The 20,600-nt window shown below is 46.7% G+C and overlaps 1 protein-coding gene across 3 annotated transcripts in view; it reads left to right on the top strand.

The window, feature by feature from the left end:
- Positions 1 to 20,600, top strand: part of rgs6 (regulator of G protein signaling 6) — an 823,132-nt gene that overhangs the window by 705,106 nt on the left and 97,426 nt on the right. For all 3 annotated transcript variants that reach the window (XM_038784322.1, XM_038784332.1, XM_038784316.1), the window contains exons 4-8: positions 4,782 to 4,832; positions 6,521 to 6,627; positions 9,517 to 9,568; positions 19,407 to 19,471; positions 19,638 to 19,714. In XM_038784322.1, coding sequence (XP_038640250.1) covers positions 4,782 to 4,832; positions 6,521 to 6,627; positions 9,517 to 9,568; positions 19,407 to 19,471; positions 19,638 to 19,714 — 352 coding nt within the window. The remainder of the gene's footprint in view (positions 1 to 4,781; positions 4,833 to 6,520; positions 6,628 to 9,516; positions 9,569 to 19,406; positions 19,472 to 19,637; positions 19,715 to 20,600) is intronic.

Genomic DNA, 20,600 nt, shown 5'->3' with positions numbered 1-20,600 from the left:
TTTAAAATAACATCTAATTTCACTTGTGTTGTGACTCTGGGTCAGGTGGGGCTTGACTGTTTTTTTATAAATGTTTTTTATTGGGTTTTTGAACAAGGTATATTTACCGTTATGTACACAGGATAAGAGACACATATATATATGTACACATACATAGGGCACACCCAAACATACCCAAAAAAAGAAAATAGTAAATAATAAAAAACATACAATAAAAAATGAAATAGAATAACTGGTAGGGTATTGTGCACCAGCATTACAGCAGCAACTCTGTACACCTAGCAAAAGTATTTACAACACATAAGTAGGCAACTGTTTGCGAAGAGGGGGGGGGGGGGGGGGGGGGGGGGGGGGGGCGGGGGGGGGGGGAGAAGGGGGGTGTGGGGATTGGGGAAGCAAATATACATTCAGGTGACGGAGAGATAATTACAGTGGGTGATACTTGGCTGTGTTTTGTGTTGTTGTCGCTTGCTTCTCCCGGACGGATCTCGCTGCTGTCTCGCGCTCGCCTCCGCTTCTGCCGTTCCTCCCGTCTTCCGTCTTTATTCTCCTCGTTCCCTGCTCCTGGAGATGCCATGCTCGTTTTGTATCCTGTGCCTTCCTTCTGGCTCTCATTTCCCTGCTTCCCCCCACCTCCCTGGTTCTCCTCTCATGTTCCGCATCTCCTGCCTCTCCACACCCCCCCCCCCCCCCCCCCCCCCCCCCCCCCCCGTGGTTCGCCTCTCTTTCCTCAGGTTTAGCTGTCTCCCCCCTCCACCCCTCCCTCCCGGTCTATCTCTCCATTTCATGCTTTGGCTACTTTCCCCTGATTCCTGGCTACCTGGCTATTCTTCATCTTGTTCGTTGGCCACAAACAGGTCCCGGAACAGTCGCGTGAATGGCTCCCACGTTCTGTGGAAGCCGTCGTCTGACCCTCGGATGGCGAATTAGATTTTCTCCATTTGGAGAGATTCCGAGGGGTCGGACAGCCAGTCTGCAGCTTTGGGTGGTGCTGCTGACCGCCAGCCAAACAGGATTCTACGGCGGGCGATCAGGGAGGCAAAGGCAGGGGCGTCCGCCCTCCTCCCCAGGAATAGATCTGGCTGGTCCGAGACCCCGAAGACCGCCACTTTTGGGCATGGCTCCACCCTCACTCCCACCACTTTGGACATTGCCTCAAAGAAGGCTGTCCAGTACTCCACAAGTCTGGGGCAAGACCAGAACATGTGGGCGTGGTTGGCCGGGCCTACTTGGCACCATTCATATCTATCCTCCACCTCCGGGAAGAACCTTCTCATACGGGTTCTTGTTAAGTGGGCTCTATGTACCACTTTTAGCTGTGTCAGGCTGAGCCTTGCGCACGTGGCGGTGGAGTTGACCCTATGCAGTGCTTCGCTCCAGAGTCCCCACCCCGTCTCAATCCCCAGGTCGTCCTCCCATTTCTTTCTTGTTGCGTCCAGTACGGTGTCGGCCCTTTCTATCAGTCGGTCATACATGTCACTACAGTTTCCTTTGTCTAGTCTGCTTGCGTCCAGTAGTTCTTCCAATAGTGTCTGTTGTGGCGGTTGTGGGTACGTCCTTGTCTCCTTTCGTAGGAAGTTTTTAAGCTGCAGATACCTTAGCTCGTTCCCCCCAGCTAGCTGGAATTTCTCTGTCAGTTCGTCCAGTAGTGTCTGTCGTGGTGGTTGTGGGTACGTCTTTGTCTCCTTTCGTAGGAAGTTTTAAAGCTGCAGATACCTTAGCTCGTTCCCCCTGGCTAACTGGAATTTCTCTGTCAGTTCGAGGTGGGGCTTGAATTGACCAAGCACTAGCCCAGAGTGTGTGACAGAAGCAACCCTGAAATATAAAAGTGCCTGGTGTGGAAACAATTGCTGGGTATTGCCTATAGTTTTAAAACTTATGGGATGTTGTTTGGGGAGGTTTAGCTCTGATGTTAGGAAAATGGGCAAATTCAGAACTGGATGAATTTAAGATACTGGGTGGAATTTCCTCTTATTTTGTCTACGTGTCAACTCAGGAGGGAAAAAGGTGTGGCCATTGGCTGCACTGATAGAATCATTGAATTTACAGTGCAGGCGGAGGCCATTTGGCCCATCGAATCTGCACCAGCCCTTGGAAAGAGCACTGCTAGCTTTTCCTACCTTATTTCTGACAGCTATTCAAAAATAATCCTGGAGGATCCAATGATGACATACTGGTGGAATGGGCTCTGAATGAGCCCACCCCACCAGCAACCTCAGCTCCTGACAGATCATGCGCCATTTTTAAAGGCGCAATTCTGAAAACAATTAAAACAAAAAAGGAACCCTCTCCCACGGACCTGGAACCCTCCCACCAAGGACACAGGACCTCTCCATGGACAAGGGACACCCACCCATGGACATGGGATCGCTCCCATGAGCACAGGATTCTCCCCGTGGACATGAAACACCCAATGGACATAGGGCCCCCCCACACAGGCATGGGACTCCCCAGTGGGACCAGGGGTACTGCCAGGGTACTGTCCAGGCATGACCGTCTTCCCCCTGGGGGCTGTGCTTACCTGTGTGACCCAACGGGTCCTCTTCGCCAGGTCCCCGTTTGCCCGGGCCTTTTGTAAACCCTACCAATGTGACATCACATCGGCGGTGGGGGTGGAATTCCTTCTGTGAGGTGATGATACAGCGGGAAGACCCTCCAATGACATTTAAATGTATGCTAATGGAGTTCCTGACCCTTCGTGGCAGGAACTCCATTACACCTTTAGCAAGGGGGGGGGGGGGGGGGCAGGGACCATCTCAATGGGAAATCCTGCCAATATAAATTCTGTTTCGGGACACCCGTTGGATTCTCCGCCTCCTCAAACTTTCCCATCCACCAAAAATGGGGGTGGGTAAAATCCTCCCTCCTCGCCACAGTGTATAGCCATTAAGTTAGTAAGTACATTTCTAGTTGACTCTCCTGTTTGTTTCATAAACATTTATTTTGCTAAAATCATCATAAAAATGTCTGGGACACCCCTCACTGGTCTTGGCATTTTTCTTCAGACTACAGCAACTTGCAAATGGACAGTTGAGAGTAGGCGTTCAAAGCTTCTCTTCTCGGATTTGGAATACCCTGTCATAGGACCATAAGATGTAGGAGCAGAAATAGGCCACTCGGCCCATTGACTATGGTCTGCCATTCAATAGGATCTTGTCTGGTCTGATAATTCTCATCTCCATTTACCCACCTTATCCCCATAACCCTTGATTCCCTTGCTGATTACAAATCTGTCTATCTCAGCCGTTAACATATTTAACGACGCAGCCCCCACAGCAATCTGCGGTAAAGAATTCCACAGATTCACTACCGTCTGAGAGAAGAAATTCCTCCTCATCTCGATCTTAAATGGGTGACCCCATACTCTGAGAGTATGCCCTCTGGTCCTAGACTCTCTCACAAGAGGAAACATCCTCTCATTATCTACCCTGTCAACTCCCCCCCCCCACCCCCCGAAAATCCTATATGTCTCAATAAGGTTGCCTCTTATTCTCCTAAACTTCAATGAGTACTGTCGTTTAAAATCAGATGTGCTTTTAAAACTCACACTTCAGTGTTTAACCCCCACCCTCTCACACTAATCGTGGAGGGGCAGTTTCAAGGCTGATATTTTGCTGGCCACTTCACCTGGATTTGAGCCACATTCCAGAAGCGGATTAAATCCCATGTTGGGTTGGATTTAAATGAGTAGCATCATCTTAATATAAATGAATACAAAATGCTTCCTGTACTGAATGGACAAAACTTTCAGTGTGACTGCTCCACCAAAGACAAAGGTTTTAGTTTGACATGCATTTATGACACATTAAGACCATTTCAGAGAAGTTAGACAAAGAATAGCTGATGGTACAAGGACCAGGGGACATAGATTCAAGAGTTTGAGCAAGAGATGCAGGGTGAATGTGAGTACGAACATTTTTAACGTAGTGAGTGATAATGAATTGGAACTCGCTGCCGACGAGGGTGGTGGAATATTGCAAGAGGACGAGGGGTGGGCATCTGAGTGAAATAAACTTACAGGGCTACGGGAATAGAGCAGGAGAATGAGACTGACTGGGTTACCCTATAGAAAGCCGGTATAGCACTGAGGGGCTGAATGGCCACTTTCTATGCTGTTATGATCCTAAAAGATATTTTATGTGCAGCGCAATAAACACATTGGCAAAACACGTCCCCCAAACAGCCATTGCAGGATTTTCTGCTGCCCCACAATGTGTTTTGTGGCAGAGGAGGTCACCCCGTACCCACCCCCCACCATTGGCTGACAGCAGAATCCTCTGGTCCTGCCGCTGTCAGCGGATTTTCGAATTGGTCAATTCGACCAATTCCGCCATCAGCGGAAGATCCTGCGCGTGGGAATGGCCAGAGAATTTCAGCCTTTACCCTGATTCATACTTCTCAGTGCAAAAATGGAAACAAAAGATCCCGTGAAGCCTCCAATGTTTCCCATCTCATAATTTCCTTCACAGCTCAACATTAAGCCACGGACGTTGATTTAAAACAGACTTCTAAAACAGCCATGCTGGATTTGTTTGTACTCTTCCTCCCGAGGTTACTATTATCCTGCATTGATCATGGGTTTAATTGTACAGACATGTTTGCCTTTGATTTTAATTATGTCAGTGTTGTTTTCTAACTCAGAACGTGGCCTCAGACTCACTGTTCAACTCATTTCATCCAAGCTCCCAGATGATTCGCTGTGATAGACTTGTTAAAAATAACCGCTCATTTGCCTTGGGCTCTCGAATCAATCATTTGTTTCAATTACATTTCCATTTCAGGTGCTGACATTGTGCAGTGGCTGATGAAAAGCCTGAATGTTGAAGATCAAGGTAAAGGAAGTGTGTGAAGATTCTGAGTTTAATTATCAGAAAGCAGAATTCTGCATATACAATCTGCTTTTCACAGGTCAACTTGCAAATTATTTTACCAAGCATGCCAAATCCATGACAGCAATGCTGACTTGATTCTATGATGGATGTTAAATGATTGAAAGGGAAGGAAGATTGAAGGAATTTAAAGCTGAGCCAAGACCTGGTGTATAAGAGCCGCTAATTCATTCACAGGATGTGGCCAGTATTCACTAATGCATCCCTAAATGCTCTTAAGAAGGCAATGGTGAGCTGCCTTCTTGAACTGCTGCAGTCCGTGAGGTGTGGCTATATCCACAGTGCTGTTAGGGAGGTTGTTCCAGGATTTTGTTTCAGCGACAGTGAAGCAAAGCCGATATGTTTCCAAATCAGAATAGTGAGTGGCTTGGAGAGGAACCTCCAGGTGGTGGTGTCCCCATGTATCTGCTGCTTGTCCTTGTAGTGGTCATGGGTTTGGAAGATGCTGTCGAAGAAGGTTTCCATGCAGCGCACCTCGCAATTTAATAAATGTTTGCTGCCTCATTTCTTGTCACCAATCTCTCTCTGCATATATAGAACATAGAACCGTACAGCACAGTACAGGCCCTTCGGTCCACGATGTTGTGCCGAACACGTCTGAAACTAAGATCAAATTAACCTACTCCCAATCATTCTAGTGCACTCCATATGCCTATCCAATAACCCCTTGAAAGTTCCTAAAGTGTCCGACTCCACTACCATAGCTGGGAGTGCGTTCCACGCCCCAGCCACTCTCTGAGTAAAGAACCTACCTCTGACATCCCTCCTATGTCTTCCACCATGAACCTTATAGTTATGCCCCCTTGTGACATCTACATCCAGCCGAGGAAAAAGTTGCTGAATGTCCACTCTATCTATCTCTCTGATCATCTTATACACCTCAATTAAGTCACCTCTCATCCTCTTTCGCTCCAAAGAGAAAAGCCCTAGCTCCCTCAACCTTTCCTCATAAGACCTACCCTCCAATTCAGGCAGCATCCTGGTAAAATCTCCTTTGCACTCTTTCCAATGTTATCTCTTTCTATCTTTTACTAATTTATGGATATTGTTGTGGCCAAAAAAATATTCCTTTTTTCCCTGTAAGCGCATGGCCCAATTCTAACTCACCCTTGCATCTCCACTATGTTGAATCAAGACACACCACACTGTCTTCTGCTCTAACTCATTCTGTCCCAGGGCCGCATAATTCCTTAGCTTCTTTGTCTTTAGTTCCTGCTAGGCAAATCTATGTTACTTAATAGTCACTTCCACTTCATCTCTTTTACTCTGTTCAGTCTTTAATGGCTCATTGCCTTGGCTTGGCGAACAAATAATGACTGTTTGGATTGATGTTCCATCATGGTCAAATGTTGGAAGGAGAGGAAATATTACAACAAAACCTTTCTAATTGGAACTCAGCATATCCATGTTGAATATCGATCTGGTGCATTTTGCTAAGTTGCACTGGTGAATGATGTTGGGCCATGCAGCAGACTTTGTTGAAAGGAGTGTAAAAGTGGGTTACAATGACGAGGGGACCTTCAAACCAAAGAAATGGGTATGGGAGATGGGGTGGGTGGTGGGGAAAACTTTGAATGGAATTGGTAATGGAAAAAGCACTCAAACTATTGTGTTTTTCTCCCTATTCACAGGTGAAGCGATACACTTGGGGAGCCTCATTGCTGCCCAAGGTTACCTGTTTCCTATCTCAGATCATGTGCTGACATTGAAGGATGATGGAACATTTTACAGGTTTCAGGTGAGTCAGGACATCACCTTTGCCAAAACCAGAGAACCCTTTAGCTAAGATACGTTAAGCTTAAGAAGTCTATCTGTTAGGTGTTTCTTCCAGTGTTCCTTAGCTGGTGAATATGCCAAGAAAATAGAACAAGGTCAAAATACCATTAGACCCATCAGTGAAAAACTCAACATCAAGAACTTCCACATCAGATCTTGAGAGGGGAGAGATGATGGAATTGGGTATCATGGAAGAAAGAATGTTCAAGTCCTGCTCCTTTTTTAAAATTACCCAGGAGCATAGGAGCCTATTGTTCCCTATTGCGTTCTGCATGGCAGCATCTCAACCAATTAGAATCGACTTGTCAACCAATCAGCACCCTTTTCTCCTGTAGTGTACATTGTTGTGATTGTTTAAAATTTGGCATTCTTGCATTTGTCGTGATGAGTGCCAGATGAAAAGCTTCGGCAGCGTGGCTCTCTTTTTCAGCATTGTTCAAGATTGGAGGGAGGTTGGTGATAGCGAGGTGTGGTCTGGGAGGGAATTGTGGAGGTGCTGTTGGAATTGGACATTTTACTCTGGTGATAGGGTTTTTTCAGTTTAGTTTATAGGGAAACACTCTTGCACCTTCTGACCCACAAGGAGTGCTATAAAGGCATTAACGAGATCAACCAAACCCATGAAACGGTAGTTAAAATGAGAAACCTTGTTAAAATGGACCCTACCTCACCAAGCGGAACTTCTTAAATACCTTACCTTACTTTGTTCATATTACATGAGCTCTGGTGGGAAATTGATAGCTGCTAATTGCGGGAGATTGATAACTTGTTAACTCTAATCGAGGACATTTTAGCCAGTTGGAATTGCATGTTGGGATAATTCTCCATTCTCAGCTGCATTTACATGCACTAGGATACAGGCAGCAGGTTTTTACAAAGTGTGTAAAATTGAAGGTTGGCCAGGAAAGCATTGGAATAGTCAAGTCTAGAGGTAACAAGGACACCGATTAAGACTTTCAGCAACAGAAGGGCTGGGGCAGTTGCAAAGTTAGAAGTAAGTAGTCTTAGTAATGGCATGGGTAAAATGTTGGAAGCTCACCTCAGAGTCAAATTAGACGTCAGGGTTGTGAACGCATGGTAACCAAGAAGAGCACGGCTGATGGTAAACGCTGGGTTATTCCAAATCCCTGATGGGACCTTGAAATAACTGCCCTCAACTGTATTTTGCAATTTGATATGATGAATGTGAGGAAAGATTTGAAAGACTTGACTGATGTTCCAGCCTTCATAATGATTTCAAATAAAATAAACATTTATTAAACAATAAAATAAACGTCAATAAAGTCAATTAGAAGTACACATAACTAAAACAATGGCTACGTTACGCTGTTGCAAACACATTTACTTCACTCCCTTCAGAGCTATTTCTCCCTAAACCGCCACAACATCTTACAGGTCTTTTTAAAACTATGTACAAAATCTAGCGGCAGTTACCATACTAGGCAGTTATATCTTTTGGGGGTTGCTTCTGATGTAGGACAAAACAACTGGGGCGGGATTCTCCGAACCCCCGCCGGGTCGGAGAATCGCCGGGGGCCGGCGTCAATCCCGCCCCCGCCGTGTCCGAATTCTCCGGCACCGGAGATTCGGCGGGGGTGGGAATCGCTCCGCGCCGGTTGGCGTGACCCCCCGGTAATTCTCCGGCCCACGATGGGCCGAAGTCCCGCCGCTGTCATGCTTCTCCCACCGCCGTGGATCAAACCACCTACCTTACCGGCGGCGCGGGCGGGCTCCGGGATCCTGGGGGGGCGCGGGCGATCTGGCCCCGTGGGGGTGCCCCCACAGTGGCCTGGCCCGCGATTGGGGCCCACCAATCGGCGGGTGGGCCTGTGCCGTGGGGGCACTCTTTTCCTTCCGCCTTCGCCATGGTCTTCACCATGGCGGAGGCGGAAGTGACCCCCTCCCCTGCGCATGCGCGGGGATGACGTCAGCAGCCGCTGACGCTCTGGCGCATGCATGGAGTTCCGACGCCCGGTGAAGTCCCTTCGGCCCCAGCTGGCGTGGCGCCAAAGGCCTTCCACGCCAGCCGGCGGAGCGCCAACCACTCCGGCGCGGGCCTACCCCCTCAATGTTAGGGCTTGGCCCCTAAAGATGCGGACACTTCTGCACCTTTGGGGCAGCCCGACGCCAGAGTGGTTCATGCCACTCCATCACGCCGGGACCTCCCGCCCCGCCGGGTAGGGGAGAATCCCGGCCCTGGTTGTTCAAGGCAGGCTTTCTTCACAGACATGGCTTGCTGGGAGTAAAAGCCAGCTATTCCTCCTGTCAGCTGAGGTCGCAAAGCAGCTTCCCGTACATAGGTTGAATTGCTTCTGATATGCAATATTTTCCCTTTTGATTTTTATTTATCTGAACTAACCTCTTCAGAAGGCAAGCTTAATTACCTTCATTTTGTGATTCTACCTTTTAGAGTTCACACTTTGTCTCCTCCTTTGAACCTCCGACACCTTACTCAAACCCTTTATGTTCTATTCCCCATTGTTACCAGCTTGCCTCATCATCAGTAAGGAAATCAAGGGTTGTGGGAACAAAGTGGAAAAGTGGAGTTAAGGATTATCACATCAGATCAATCATGATCTCATTGAATGGCAGAGCAGACTCAATGGGCTGAATGGCTGAAATCTGCTCCCTTGTCTTTTAGGGAGCAGATTATGTACTTCCTGATATTTGACTTCTAGTGATACCAGAACAATATAACTAGTCACATGAAGCAACAATTAACTGAAAAGGAACATTTTTCTTGAATATATTCTATAGGCTTTGCTCCACTGGTTAATAAGCATGCTACATGCATCCAAATGTCTGAACTGTTGACGGATTCAATGTAGTAACAAATAAATCTTTATTACAGGCTCCATACTTTTGGCCATCAAACTGCTGGGAGCCAGAAAACACGGACTATGGTAAGTGAATCTCTCATTTCATTTGCCACAGTGCTGAAAAAATATGTAACACTTCAGTCCGTTAACCCTTGCACATTGTTTACACAGGCACAAACAGAGTGGTAATGGGCAGTAAGCTGTATATTCCATTTATCTTGTCTAATTTTTGCACCGTTTGCTTTGCCAGTTGCTTACTTTGGCACGAAAGAGTGCAAACGCAGCATAACATACCCTCCATGCACCCCGTCCCCACAAACCCCCACCCCCTAGTGGTCTTCATGAATTGAGTTTGATGCTTCCTGTGTGCCAAGTCACATTAATTCTTCTCTACCTAATAATGATAAATCTATGGGTGGGATTCCCTCCCACCCCCGGCCAGCGTGTTTGTCCGGCAACAGAATCTTCTGGTCCTGCAGCTGTTAATGGGGTTTCTTGTTTGTTTGCCCCCTCCGCCGCTGGTGAACCCACGGCAGGGGCTCGGCAGAAAATGCTGTCGGCGGTAACAGCCGGAAGATCCCACCCTTGGAGATTGGTCTCCCAACATGAAGACCAGCACGGGGCAGCATGGTAGCACAGTGGTTAGCACGGTTGCTTCACAGCTCCAGGGTCCGAGGTTCGATTCCTGGGTCACTGTCTGTGCGGAGATTGCATCTTCTCCCCGTGTCTGCGTGGGTTTCCTCCGGGTGCTCTGGTTTCCTCTCACAGTCCAAAGATATGCAGGTTAGGTGGACTGGCCATGTTAAATTGCCCTTAGTGTCCATAAAAGGTTAGTTAGGGATATGGGGATAGGGTGGAGGTCTTGGGTAGGGTGCTCTTTCCAGGGGCCGGGGCAGACCCAATGGGCCGAATGGCCTACGTCTGCCCTATAAATTCTACGATTCTATGATGAAGACCAATCACTTGACAGGAGCACAGATCAGATGATTGTGCAGACGGCCTCCTCCCATGAGTCACAGTGCTCCCAATATCCCCAGTTAACCAAATTACATGGCACGGTACCACAGTGTTTAGCACTGTTGCTTCACAGCGCCAGGGTCCCAGGTTCAATTCCCGGCTTGGGTCACTGTCTGTGTGGAGTCTGCACATTCTCCCTGTTGTATTCCTCCGGGTGCTCCGGTTTCCACCCACAAGGCGTGCTGTTAGGTGAATTGGACATTCTGAATTCTCCCTCCGTGTACCCGAACAGACGCCAGAGTTTGGCTTCTCGGGGGTTTTCACAGTGGCATCATTGCAGTTTTAATGTAAGGCTACTTGTGACAATAATAAAGATTATTATTATTATTATTCTTCTTTGCCAGAAATTCAGCTGCATCACAAATTGGGAATGTGACCTTGTGCTCCAAAATCCTTCAGCTGCACTCCCAGTGAATGAAGCTGTGCTCCACCAGTCTCGAGAAAAGCATTATCAATAGTCATTGCATTGTACAATTTAAGATTAGGTCAGTTTGGCAAAACAGGATTAAGGAGGTTCAATTACTTCTATCATTGTAATTTTTCATTTTGTATGGCTTCCAGTACATCCATGAAGGCAGAGTAGCAAATTATCCTTGTTTTTAAATGTGGGCCAGTATTTACCATCCATCCCTAATTGCCCTTGAACTGAATGGCTCGCTAGACTATTTCAGAGGCAGTTAAGAGTCAACTACATTGCTGTGGGTTTGGCACCTGTAAGCCAGACCAGGTAAGGATGGCAGATTTGCTTCCCGAAAGGACATTCGTGAACCAGATGGGTTTTTACAGCAATGAACAATTGTTTCATGGTTATTATTTCACTTTTCATTGCATATTTTTAATTGAATTCAAATTTCACCATCTGGGGTTGGAAACTGGGTCCCCAGAACATTACCCTAGGTCGCTGGATTTTTAACCGCTGTCTTCTGCATATTTTGCCATATTTGGACCCAATACCCACCTCAGAAAGAAGAGGCTGCCTTTAAGAGTGGGAGACTATAATGAATTCTGTGATGAATTAGTAAGGGATACTACAATGGTAACAAATGGTAGAATTGCAACATTTTTGTATTCCCAATAGGCAGTGTTAATGTCCTAAACGATCTATCGCACTATTCAATGCAAAATAAGATTTTATCTATATTAATGTTGAAGCCATAAGACATAAGACATAGGAGCAGAATTAGGCCACTCGACCCATCACGTCTGCTCCGCCATTCAGTCATGGCTGATATTTTCTCATCCCCATTCCCCTGCCTTCTCCCCATAACGCCTGATCCCCTTATTAATAAATAACCTACCTATCTCTATCTTAAAGACACTCAGTGATTTGGCCTCCACAGCCTTCTGCGTTAAAGAGTTCCACAGATTCACCACCCTCTGTCTGAAGAAATTCCTCCTCATCTCTGTTTTAAAGGATGTCCCTTTAATCTCAGAATGTGTCCTCTGCTTTTAGTTCTTCTACAAGTGGAAATATTCTCTCCATGTCCACTCTATCTAGGCCTCACATTATCCTGTCAGTTTCAATAAGATCCCCCCTCATCCTTCTAAACTCCAACGAGTACAGACCCAGAGTCTTCAACTGTTCCTCATACAACAAGTTCTTCATTCCAGGGGTCATTCTTGTGAACCTCTTCTGGACCTTTTCCAAGGTCAGCACATCCTTCCTTAGATGCGGGGCCCAAAACTGCTCACAATACTCCAAATGGGGTCTGGCCAGGGCCTTATGCAGCCTCAGAAATACATCTCTGGTCTTCTATTCGAGCCCTCTTGACATGAATGCGAACATTGCATTTGCCTTCTTAACTGTCGACTGAACCTGCACGTTAACCTTATGAGAATCGTGAACAAGGACTCCCAAGTCCCCTTGTGCTTCTTATTTTCTAAGCATTTCCCCATTTAGAAAATAGTCTATGCTTAAATTTCTCCTTCCACAGTTTTCCACATTGTATTTCATTTGCCACTTCATTGCCCATTCTCCTAGCTTGTCCAAATCCTTCTGCAGCCCCTTTGCTTCCTCGATACGACCTGTCCCTCTCCAGATCTTTGTATCATCTGCAAACTTAGCAACAGTGCCTTCAGTTCCTTCTTCCAGATCATTAATGTATATTGTAAAATGTTGTGATCCCAGCACAGAACCCTGTTCACACCACTAATCACCGGCTGCCATCCTGAAAAAGACCCCTTTATCCCCACTGTCTGCCTTCTGCCAGTCAGCCAATCCTCTATCCATGCCAGGTTCTTACCCTTAACACCATGGGCGCCTAACTTATTTAACAGTCTCCTATGCGGCACCTTGTCAAAGGCCTTCTGGAAATCTAAATAAATCACGTCCACTGGTTCTCCTTCATCTATCTTCCTTGTTACCTCCTCAACGAACTCTAACAGATTTGTCAGACATGACCTCCCTTTGACAAAGCCGTGCTTACTTAGTCCTATTTTACCATGTACTTCCAAGTACTTTGCGATATGGGGCAGGATTCTCCCCTACCCGGCGGGGCGGGGGTTCCCGGCGTACCTTTGGGGGCCAAGCCCTCACATTGAGGGGCTAGGCCCGCGCTGGAGCGGTTGGCACCACGGCGACTGGCGCCAAAACCGGCACCAGCGGCCTTTGACGTCCGCCGCCCGGTACCGGGGCTGGCCGAAAGGCCTTTGCCGGTTCGCGCATGCGCCGGTGGTGCCGCTGACGTCACCACCGGCGTATGCGCGCTGGGGGATTCTCTTCCGCGCCCGCCATGGTGGAGGCCGTGGCGGTGGCGGGAGGGAAAGAGTGCCCCCATGGCACTGGCCTGCCCGCCGATCGGTGGGCCCCGATTGCGGGCCTGGCCACCGTGGCGGCACCCCCCAGGGTCCGATCGCCCCGCGCCCCCCCCAGGACCCCGGTGGCCCACTCGCGCCGCCGATCCTGCCGGCACCAGAGGTGGTTCAAACCTCGGCGGAGGGATAGACCTCCCAGCAGCGGGACTTTGGCCCATCGCGGGCCGGAGAATCGCCGCAGGGGGCTCGCCACTCGGTGCGGCGCATTTCCCGCCCCCACCAATTCCCGGGTGGCGGAGAATTTCTGACACGGCAGGGCGGGATTTCGGCGGCCCTGGGTGATTCTCCGACCCTGCTGGAGATCGGAAAATTTCGCCCCTCATCTTTAATAGCAGACCAAAGTCAGGCTAACCGGCCTATAATTTCCTGTCTTCTGCCTCCCTCCCTTCTTAAACAGCGGTGTTACATTAGCCACTTTCCAGCCCTCTGGGACCCTTCCTGCCTCCAGTGATTCCTGAAAGATCACCACCAATGCCTCCACAATTTCCTCAGCTATCTCTTTTATGACCCTGGGGTGTAGACCATCCGGTCCAGGTGATTTATCCTCCTTCAGACCTTTCAGTTTCCCCAGAACCTTCTTCTTAGTGTTGGCCACTGCACTCACCTCTACCCCCTGATTCTGCTGGAGCTCTGGCATCCCCTGGTGTCTTCCACTATGAAGACTGATTCGAAGTAACTATTCAGTTCGTCTGCCATTCTTTGTTTCCTATTGTTACTTCTCCAGCCATGTATTTCAGTAGTCCTATTTTGCCTCTCTCTTACGTTTTGGATATTGAAAGAAACTCTTCCTATCTTCTTTTATATTACTAGCTAACTTGCACTCATATTTCATCTTCTCTCCCCTTATTGCTTTTTTAGTTGTCCTCATTGGTACAAAGGGATTGGTATAAAGCATTGGTATAAAGGGATTAGCTTTGCAGGGCTCTTTGAATATTATACTATAAAACTGGAATAAGGGCCTGACGAGACTCCTGAACAAAACAAAATGTCATTTCCTTCTTCGTGACGTTTCACTTTTCTTTCGTCGAGGATCATATCGGACCTTGATTTTCCATAACATTTACACAGCATTTTATAGCTCACAGTTTGATTGTAAATGAAACCTAAAAGCATCCCCCCCGCCCCCCAATTTTTCTCCAGCTTAACCTTAAGCGTCGCTCCTTAAACTATTTTCAAAAGAGGTGTCGCAAACATTATTTTTCCAAATTTTAAGACTTAAGTCCTGTTGTAAAGAATCTTAAGAACTGAAATTTGGAAGGTCCTCACTGTTGATGAAGACACAAGGCTAAAAACTGTATCAGTGTCAGACCTGTCACAATTTCGTCTTTCTCTGCTCCTCCTGCTGGTTGAGGCATAAATCTAAGTCAGAGGAAGATTTGTTCTGTCCAATCGCAGTGGTTAGGCTTTGACGATTTGGTGTCAACCAATTTCCTCAGAGGTTAAGACAGGTACAAGCCTTACCCTACTGCATGTCCTTCTAGCTTACTTGTTCCAGGCTGTGGAATGCAGGGACCTCTCTCATCAATTGTGTACACTTTGACAAAGTCTTCCTTCACAAGGGCATGTCTTGACTTTCCTAATGAATGCTAAAGGCCTTTCAATGTGTAGTTTACTCATTTCACACTGATCAACTTTTTTGGGACTTTTGAAGACATTTCTAAACTGGTTGTTCTTCATTTTAAATCAGTGTCCCAGCAATTTAAATGTACAATGTCTGAGGGTTCAATGTTCATCCCTACCAACAGGGATGTCATTCTGTTGCACAGGACTCAAATAAGAACATGGGAAATAGGAACATGAGAAGAGTAGGGCATTCAGGCATTGCGCATCCGCTATTCAGTAAGATCATGGTTGATCTGATTGCAACCTTGACTCCACTTTCCTGCCTAACCACCCCACCTCCCCAATAAACCTCAACTCCCTTGTAAATCAAATATTTGTCTAATTCAGCTTCAGATATACTCAATAGCTCAGCCTCTCACTGCTCTTTGAGATAGATAATTCCAAAGATTCAAGATCGTGTGAGAAAATATATTTTTCCTAATTTTTCATCGTAAATGGAAGACCCCTTATTTATAAATTGTGCCCCACCCCGAGTTCTAGATTCCCCAATAAGCAGAAGCATTCCCTCAGCATCCACCCTGTCAAGCTCCCTTAGTATCTTGTATCTTTCAATGAGATCACCCCTCATTCTTCAATGAGTATAAGTCCAGCCTCCTTAACCTCAGTAGTATGGAGCAGGAACAAGTCTGAAAGCATTGTGGAGTATATGGTGACCATTCTGTTTAACATAAACCTGGTGGTCAGCTCTATCAACACCTTAGCAGAACCGTCATGATGGATAGTCTTATGACAGTTTACTTGGCAGCACAAACTCTGTCCTGGAAATCAAGGTGACTGCCATCTTATTTGGGAGCCATTACTTAATGAGGCTTCAAGAACACCACCTTACTTTTGCATTCTGTTCTTCAGCAGAGCACTTGGAGTGCCGAGGCAGTACTCTAGAGATTGTGAGGAACATGTGCCGTACTCCATAAGAATCATAGTGTGTCTACTACTTTGCCAGATACTCCCTCCACCAGTCCTCCCGGTTTGCTGCATTCAAAGGTGGTGCAGCCTGTTGTTGGGTCCTCGTGGTCTAGAGCTGCTCGAGGTCCACCACAACCTGTCAAAATGTTTTCAATTGGAGCTTGTAGTTTCCTAAATTGGGGAAACACTTTGTCGGGGCACGAGGATAATTTAACAAGTGCAAAAGACAAGCACTGAGGGTGTGCAGAAAGATGGTCAGTCATCTCTTTTGATCTCTGCTGACACGATGAGTGAAAGTTTAACTCATTAAAAGCCCATCCTCTTGTGAAATGCAACATGATTTGCTTGATAAATCTGTTTCTTTTCTGGATTTGATGTTGCTGTATGTCTTCACAGTGAAGTGAGTTCAATACCAATGGGCAGAATTTCATGGGAACCACTGTCCAACCTTTATGACTGTAAAATTACCCAGGTAGCTGCTTTTCCATCCTCGCACACCCACCCCTGACCCGTCATCAGTTCTATCAGGGTGACGGGATGGGGAAAGGTGAGGCCTTGCCCCAATGGAGGCCCCTAAGTGGCCAATTAATGTACATTCTGACTGGAAATCTGTATTTTCCTCTTGGCTGCTGCATTGAGTTCTTATTTGCCTCTTAGTGATCAAAGAAATAGGGTATCCCATGGTCAAACGTCTACACCCCCATGTCTGACCTTGATTACGATATCACTTATCCAGTTGAACAGCTCAACTGCAAAGGACAGTTTCCCAATGAACCTGGGGGTGTCAAAACCTTTTAAAGACATTAGAAATATCAAAGACTACGACCGTAACTACACAGTAGACACCAAGGTAATCAACCTATTTCTAAGCTATTAAATTGAGGATGTTACAAATCATCCCAAAGTTGGCCTAACGAAATGAGAGACAGGGGTGTGATTCCCCATCCCGCCAGCTCCGGTTTTCTGGCGCGGCGTGCCCCCGATGGCAGTCGGGGTTTCCCATTGTGGGCCTCCCCATGTCGTCAGGAACCTTGCGGTAATGGGTGCGCTCCGCCGGGGCGGAGGATCCCTTCGATGGAGAATTCCACAGCAGATTGTTAAGACCGACATTTGAAGTGTTACAACAACGTGCGATTCAGTGTGCTGCTCACTCACAGATTTCCCATGGCACAAAGTCAAGTCATTCCATGCAATATGTTGTCTTATCAATGCACCACGGCGCCGAGGCGTCTTCCCTCCTTTACAAATTATGCCAATGTAAGCTCAACTTGTTAAGGAAAAGAATTGAATGTGCTCACTTCCAATATTAAATCTTGGGCTGCTGAAGGGTCTCCATTCATTACTGAGAGGATGGTTATAAAATGCATGACAGACCATCAAACATCATATTTTCCCCCTGAAAGAAACAAGTTACTGAGTGCAAATTAAATCTCTTGTTTAACAGCATGATAACTGAAGCTACCTTGATCATTTTTTGTGCAAATCTTTCTGTATCCTGATCAACCTATCCTCAAAATGGAAAAGATTAATTAAAATCACAACCTTCTCTCTGCTAAATTTGTCACACATCTCATGTTTTACATTGCATTGCTTCTGAATTAACATATTACATGGATAAGATATAAATCTGCTTGGAAATATTTATGTTTTGCATTCAAATGCATGGAAACTTATAGAATGCATCCTTACTAAGCCTGTAGCTCTGTCATGAAGCAGTAATAAATAATGACAACCTCCCAATCACAGCCAACCGTAGCTCATTTGTCAGATGAATAATTTGCATTAACAGGACAATGTACTTGACAAACAATTTCTCATACTCATCACTTCTTGGGGACAGCCAGGCTAACATTGAATTTCTTTTTTCCTTTTGAGGCACTTTTCCTTCAATGCAAGATTTCCTTCAGATTTTTGCCTATATCCGGTACCCTAGCTGCTAAAAAAAGACAGTTTGTTGGTGATCTGTTTCAGACTGCTTCTGAAACCTTCCTTACCCAGCCACCAATTACAACCCAACGACAAATCCACATTCATCCCATCATGCACCCATCCAATCCCCCCCCCCCATAGAGCAAAGTCATAGTGAATACTTATAATACATCTAATATCATTCTGTTGAAAGTAAAACACTTCCCCATATAGAATTTATCTTTTTTAAAATGATTTTAGAGTACCCAATCCTTTTTTTCCAATTAAGGGGCAATTTAGCGTGGCCAATCCACCTACCCTGCACATCTTTGGGTTGTGGGGGTGAGACCCATGCTGACACGGGGAAAATGTGCAAACTCCACACGGACAGTGACCCAGAGCCGAGTTCGATCTCAGGTCCTCGGCACCGTGCGCCACCATGCTGCCCCATTGAATCTATTTTGGATTTTAAATACTGGTGAAATATTACACTGTCCAACTTTCTGAGCTAATTTCATTCCACAGTTGAGCCCTAATTTGTGTCTTTTTAAGTAGCCAAAATTGAGACATTTCCCAGGATCAATCTGTCAATTTGCCCAGAGCCAACTGCAACTTAAGCTTGGAAAATATTACCCCTCTGTATATTGACCAATTATGATTTCTGTTACGACATAGCCTGCTGAATATCGAGACATCCCAGAATCACAGAATCCCTACAGTGCAGAGGGAGGCCATTCGGCCTATCGAGTCTGGATTGACCCAGGGAAGAAGCATCCTACCTAGGCCCACGCCCCCACCCTATCCCCGTAACCCAGTAACCTGCTAACCTTTTGGACACTAAGGGGCAACCTAGCTTGGCAAATCCACCTAACCTGCATATCTTCGGACCGTGGGGGGGGGAAACTGGAGCACCCGGAGGAAACCCATGGAGACAGTTACCCGAGGCTAGAATTGAACCTGGGTCCCTGGCGCTGTGAGGCAGCAATGCTAATCACTGTGCCACCATGCTGCCCCTACTTCAATTTATCCAATACAAGGGGCTGGATTTTCCGCTGGTGGAATTCTCGATTGCGCCGGCAGCGCACCCACTCCCGGGGACTTCCCGATGGCGTGGGGCTGTCCACACAAACCCCAGAAAACTGGTGCAGCGGGATGGAGAATCCCGCCCAATGAGTCAGAAAAATATGACCCTCTGATTTTGTTCTATTTAATCAAACTAAAGGGGACACCCTTTTTTTGTGTTTGAATCACAATCCATTGTTCTCTTCCATTCCATCTTATCCCAATCACTGCCTATGCACATTCTCATGCTCCTCCCCCATCCTTAACTAGGTCTTTTGCCCAAGAGCCTTATCATATCTAAATCCGTTAGCGGATGGGGGACCCTGAACCAGGCTTCTGATATTTGTCACATGATCCATGTCACATGCCATGAAATCATCTGGTAGGTTCCTGAAGTTTGTTAGAAATTGTACTGTTTGCAAATTGAATGCAAAGTCTTGGTTCAGGTGGATGGGAAGGAGCAGGAATGTGCTTCTTGTCATCAGCATTGGTAAAGTGAAAAGTCAATGGATTAAAATTGTGCTTGAAAAGGAAAGGTTTGGGTAATTTTAACAGTGTAGTTAATTACTTAATCTTTTTTTCACCATCACAGCCATCTACCTGTGCAAGCGGACAATGCAGAATAAAGCGAGACTGGAACTTGCAGATTATGAAGCCGTAGGTATACTAATTTTATAATCAATGGCATACTATTGTAATACCACGCTGTCATTTTGAAAGCTACAGCATGGATTCCAGTCAGTGCTTGCATTAACATATATCAGTGATTTAAAAAAAGCAGATATCTGTTATCTGTTTTAACACAAAACTATTCCTTCCGCAGGAAAACTTGGCCAGGTTGCAAAGAGCATTTGCACGAAAATGGGAGTTCATCTTTTTGCAAGCAGAGGCCCAAGTAAAGTACGTAACAAACAACTTTACAAATGTATAAAGTGAGAAACCATTAGGAAATAATAAGACTGCTTTCCATATGTGTGTGGAGCTGATATCGCATGGCATTGCTCGCAACTGATCAGGATCTGGAGCATGAATTGTCGTAGAATCCTTATAGTCCAGAGGGAGGCCATTTGGCCCATCGAGCCTGCACCAACCCTTAAAAAGAGCACCCTATTTAGGCCCTTGCCTCCACTCCATCCCTGTAACCCACCTAACCTTTTGGACACTAAGGGGAAATTTAGCATGGCCAATCCACCTAACCTGCACATCTTTGATCTGTGGGAAGAAACTGGAGCACCCGGAGGAAACCCACGCAGACACAGGGAGAAAGTTCAAACTCCACGCAGACAGTCACCCGAGGCAGGAATTGAACCCGGATCCCTGCTACTGTGAGGCAGCAGTGCTAACCACTGTGCCACCGTGCTGCCCAAATGATTGTATGTTTTTAGCTGTTAGTCAGGTCTGTGATCAGTTATTCCTTGATCGGGATTCGTCTGAGCACATTCTGAAGTCAATTTATAAACTAATTTGTTGTTTTGTAACAAATTCCGGTCTTTTGGCTAAGATCAAGTGCAGGATCAAAACCCGAGAGCAGGGGCGGCATTCTCCCCTACCCGGCGGGGCGGGGATCCCGGCGTAGGGGAGTGGCACCAACCACTCCGGCATCGGGCCTCCCCAAAGGTGCGGAATTCTCCGCATCTTTGGGGGCTAGGCCCGCTCCGGAGCGGTTGACACCACGCCGACTGGCGTCAAAACCGGCACCAGCGGCCTTTCAGGCCCGCCGCCCGGCGCCGGGGCTGGCTGAAAGGCCTTCGCCGGTTCGCACATGCGCCGGTGGTGACGTCAGCGG

The sequence above is a fragment of the Scyliorhinus canicula genome, chromosome 2 (genome assembly GCF_902713615.1).
Source record: "Scyliorhinus canicula chromosome 2, sScyCan1.1, whole genome shotgun sequence".
Classification (NCBI taxonomy): Eukaryota; Metazoa; Chordata; class Chondrichthyes; order Carcharhiniformes; family Scyliorhinidae; genus Scyliorhinus; species Scyliorhinus canicula.
This window is presented reverse-complemented; position numbering and strand designations above follow the sequence as displayed.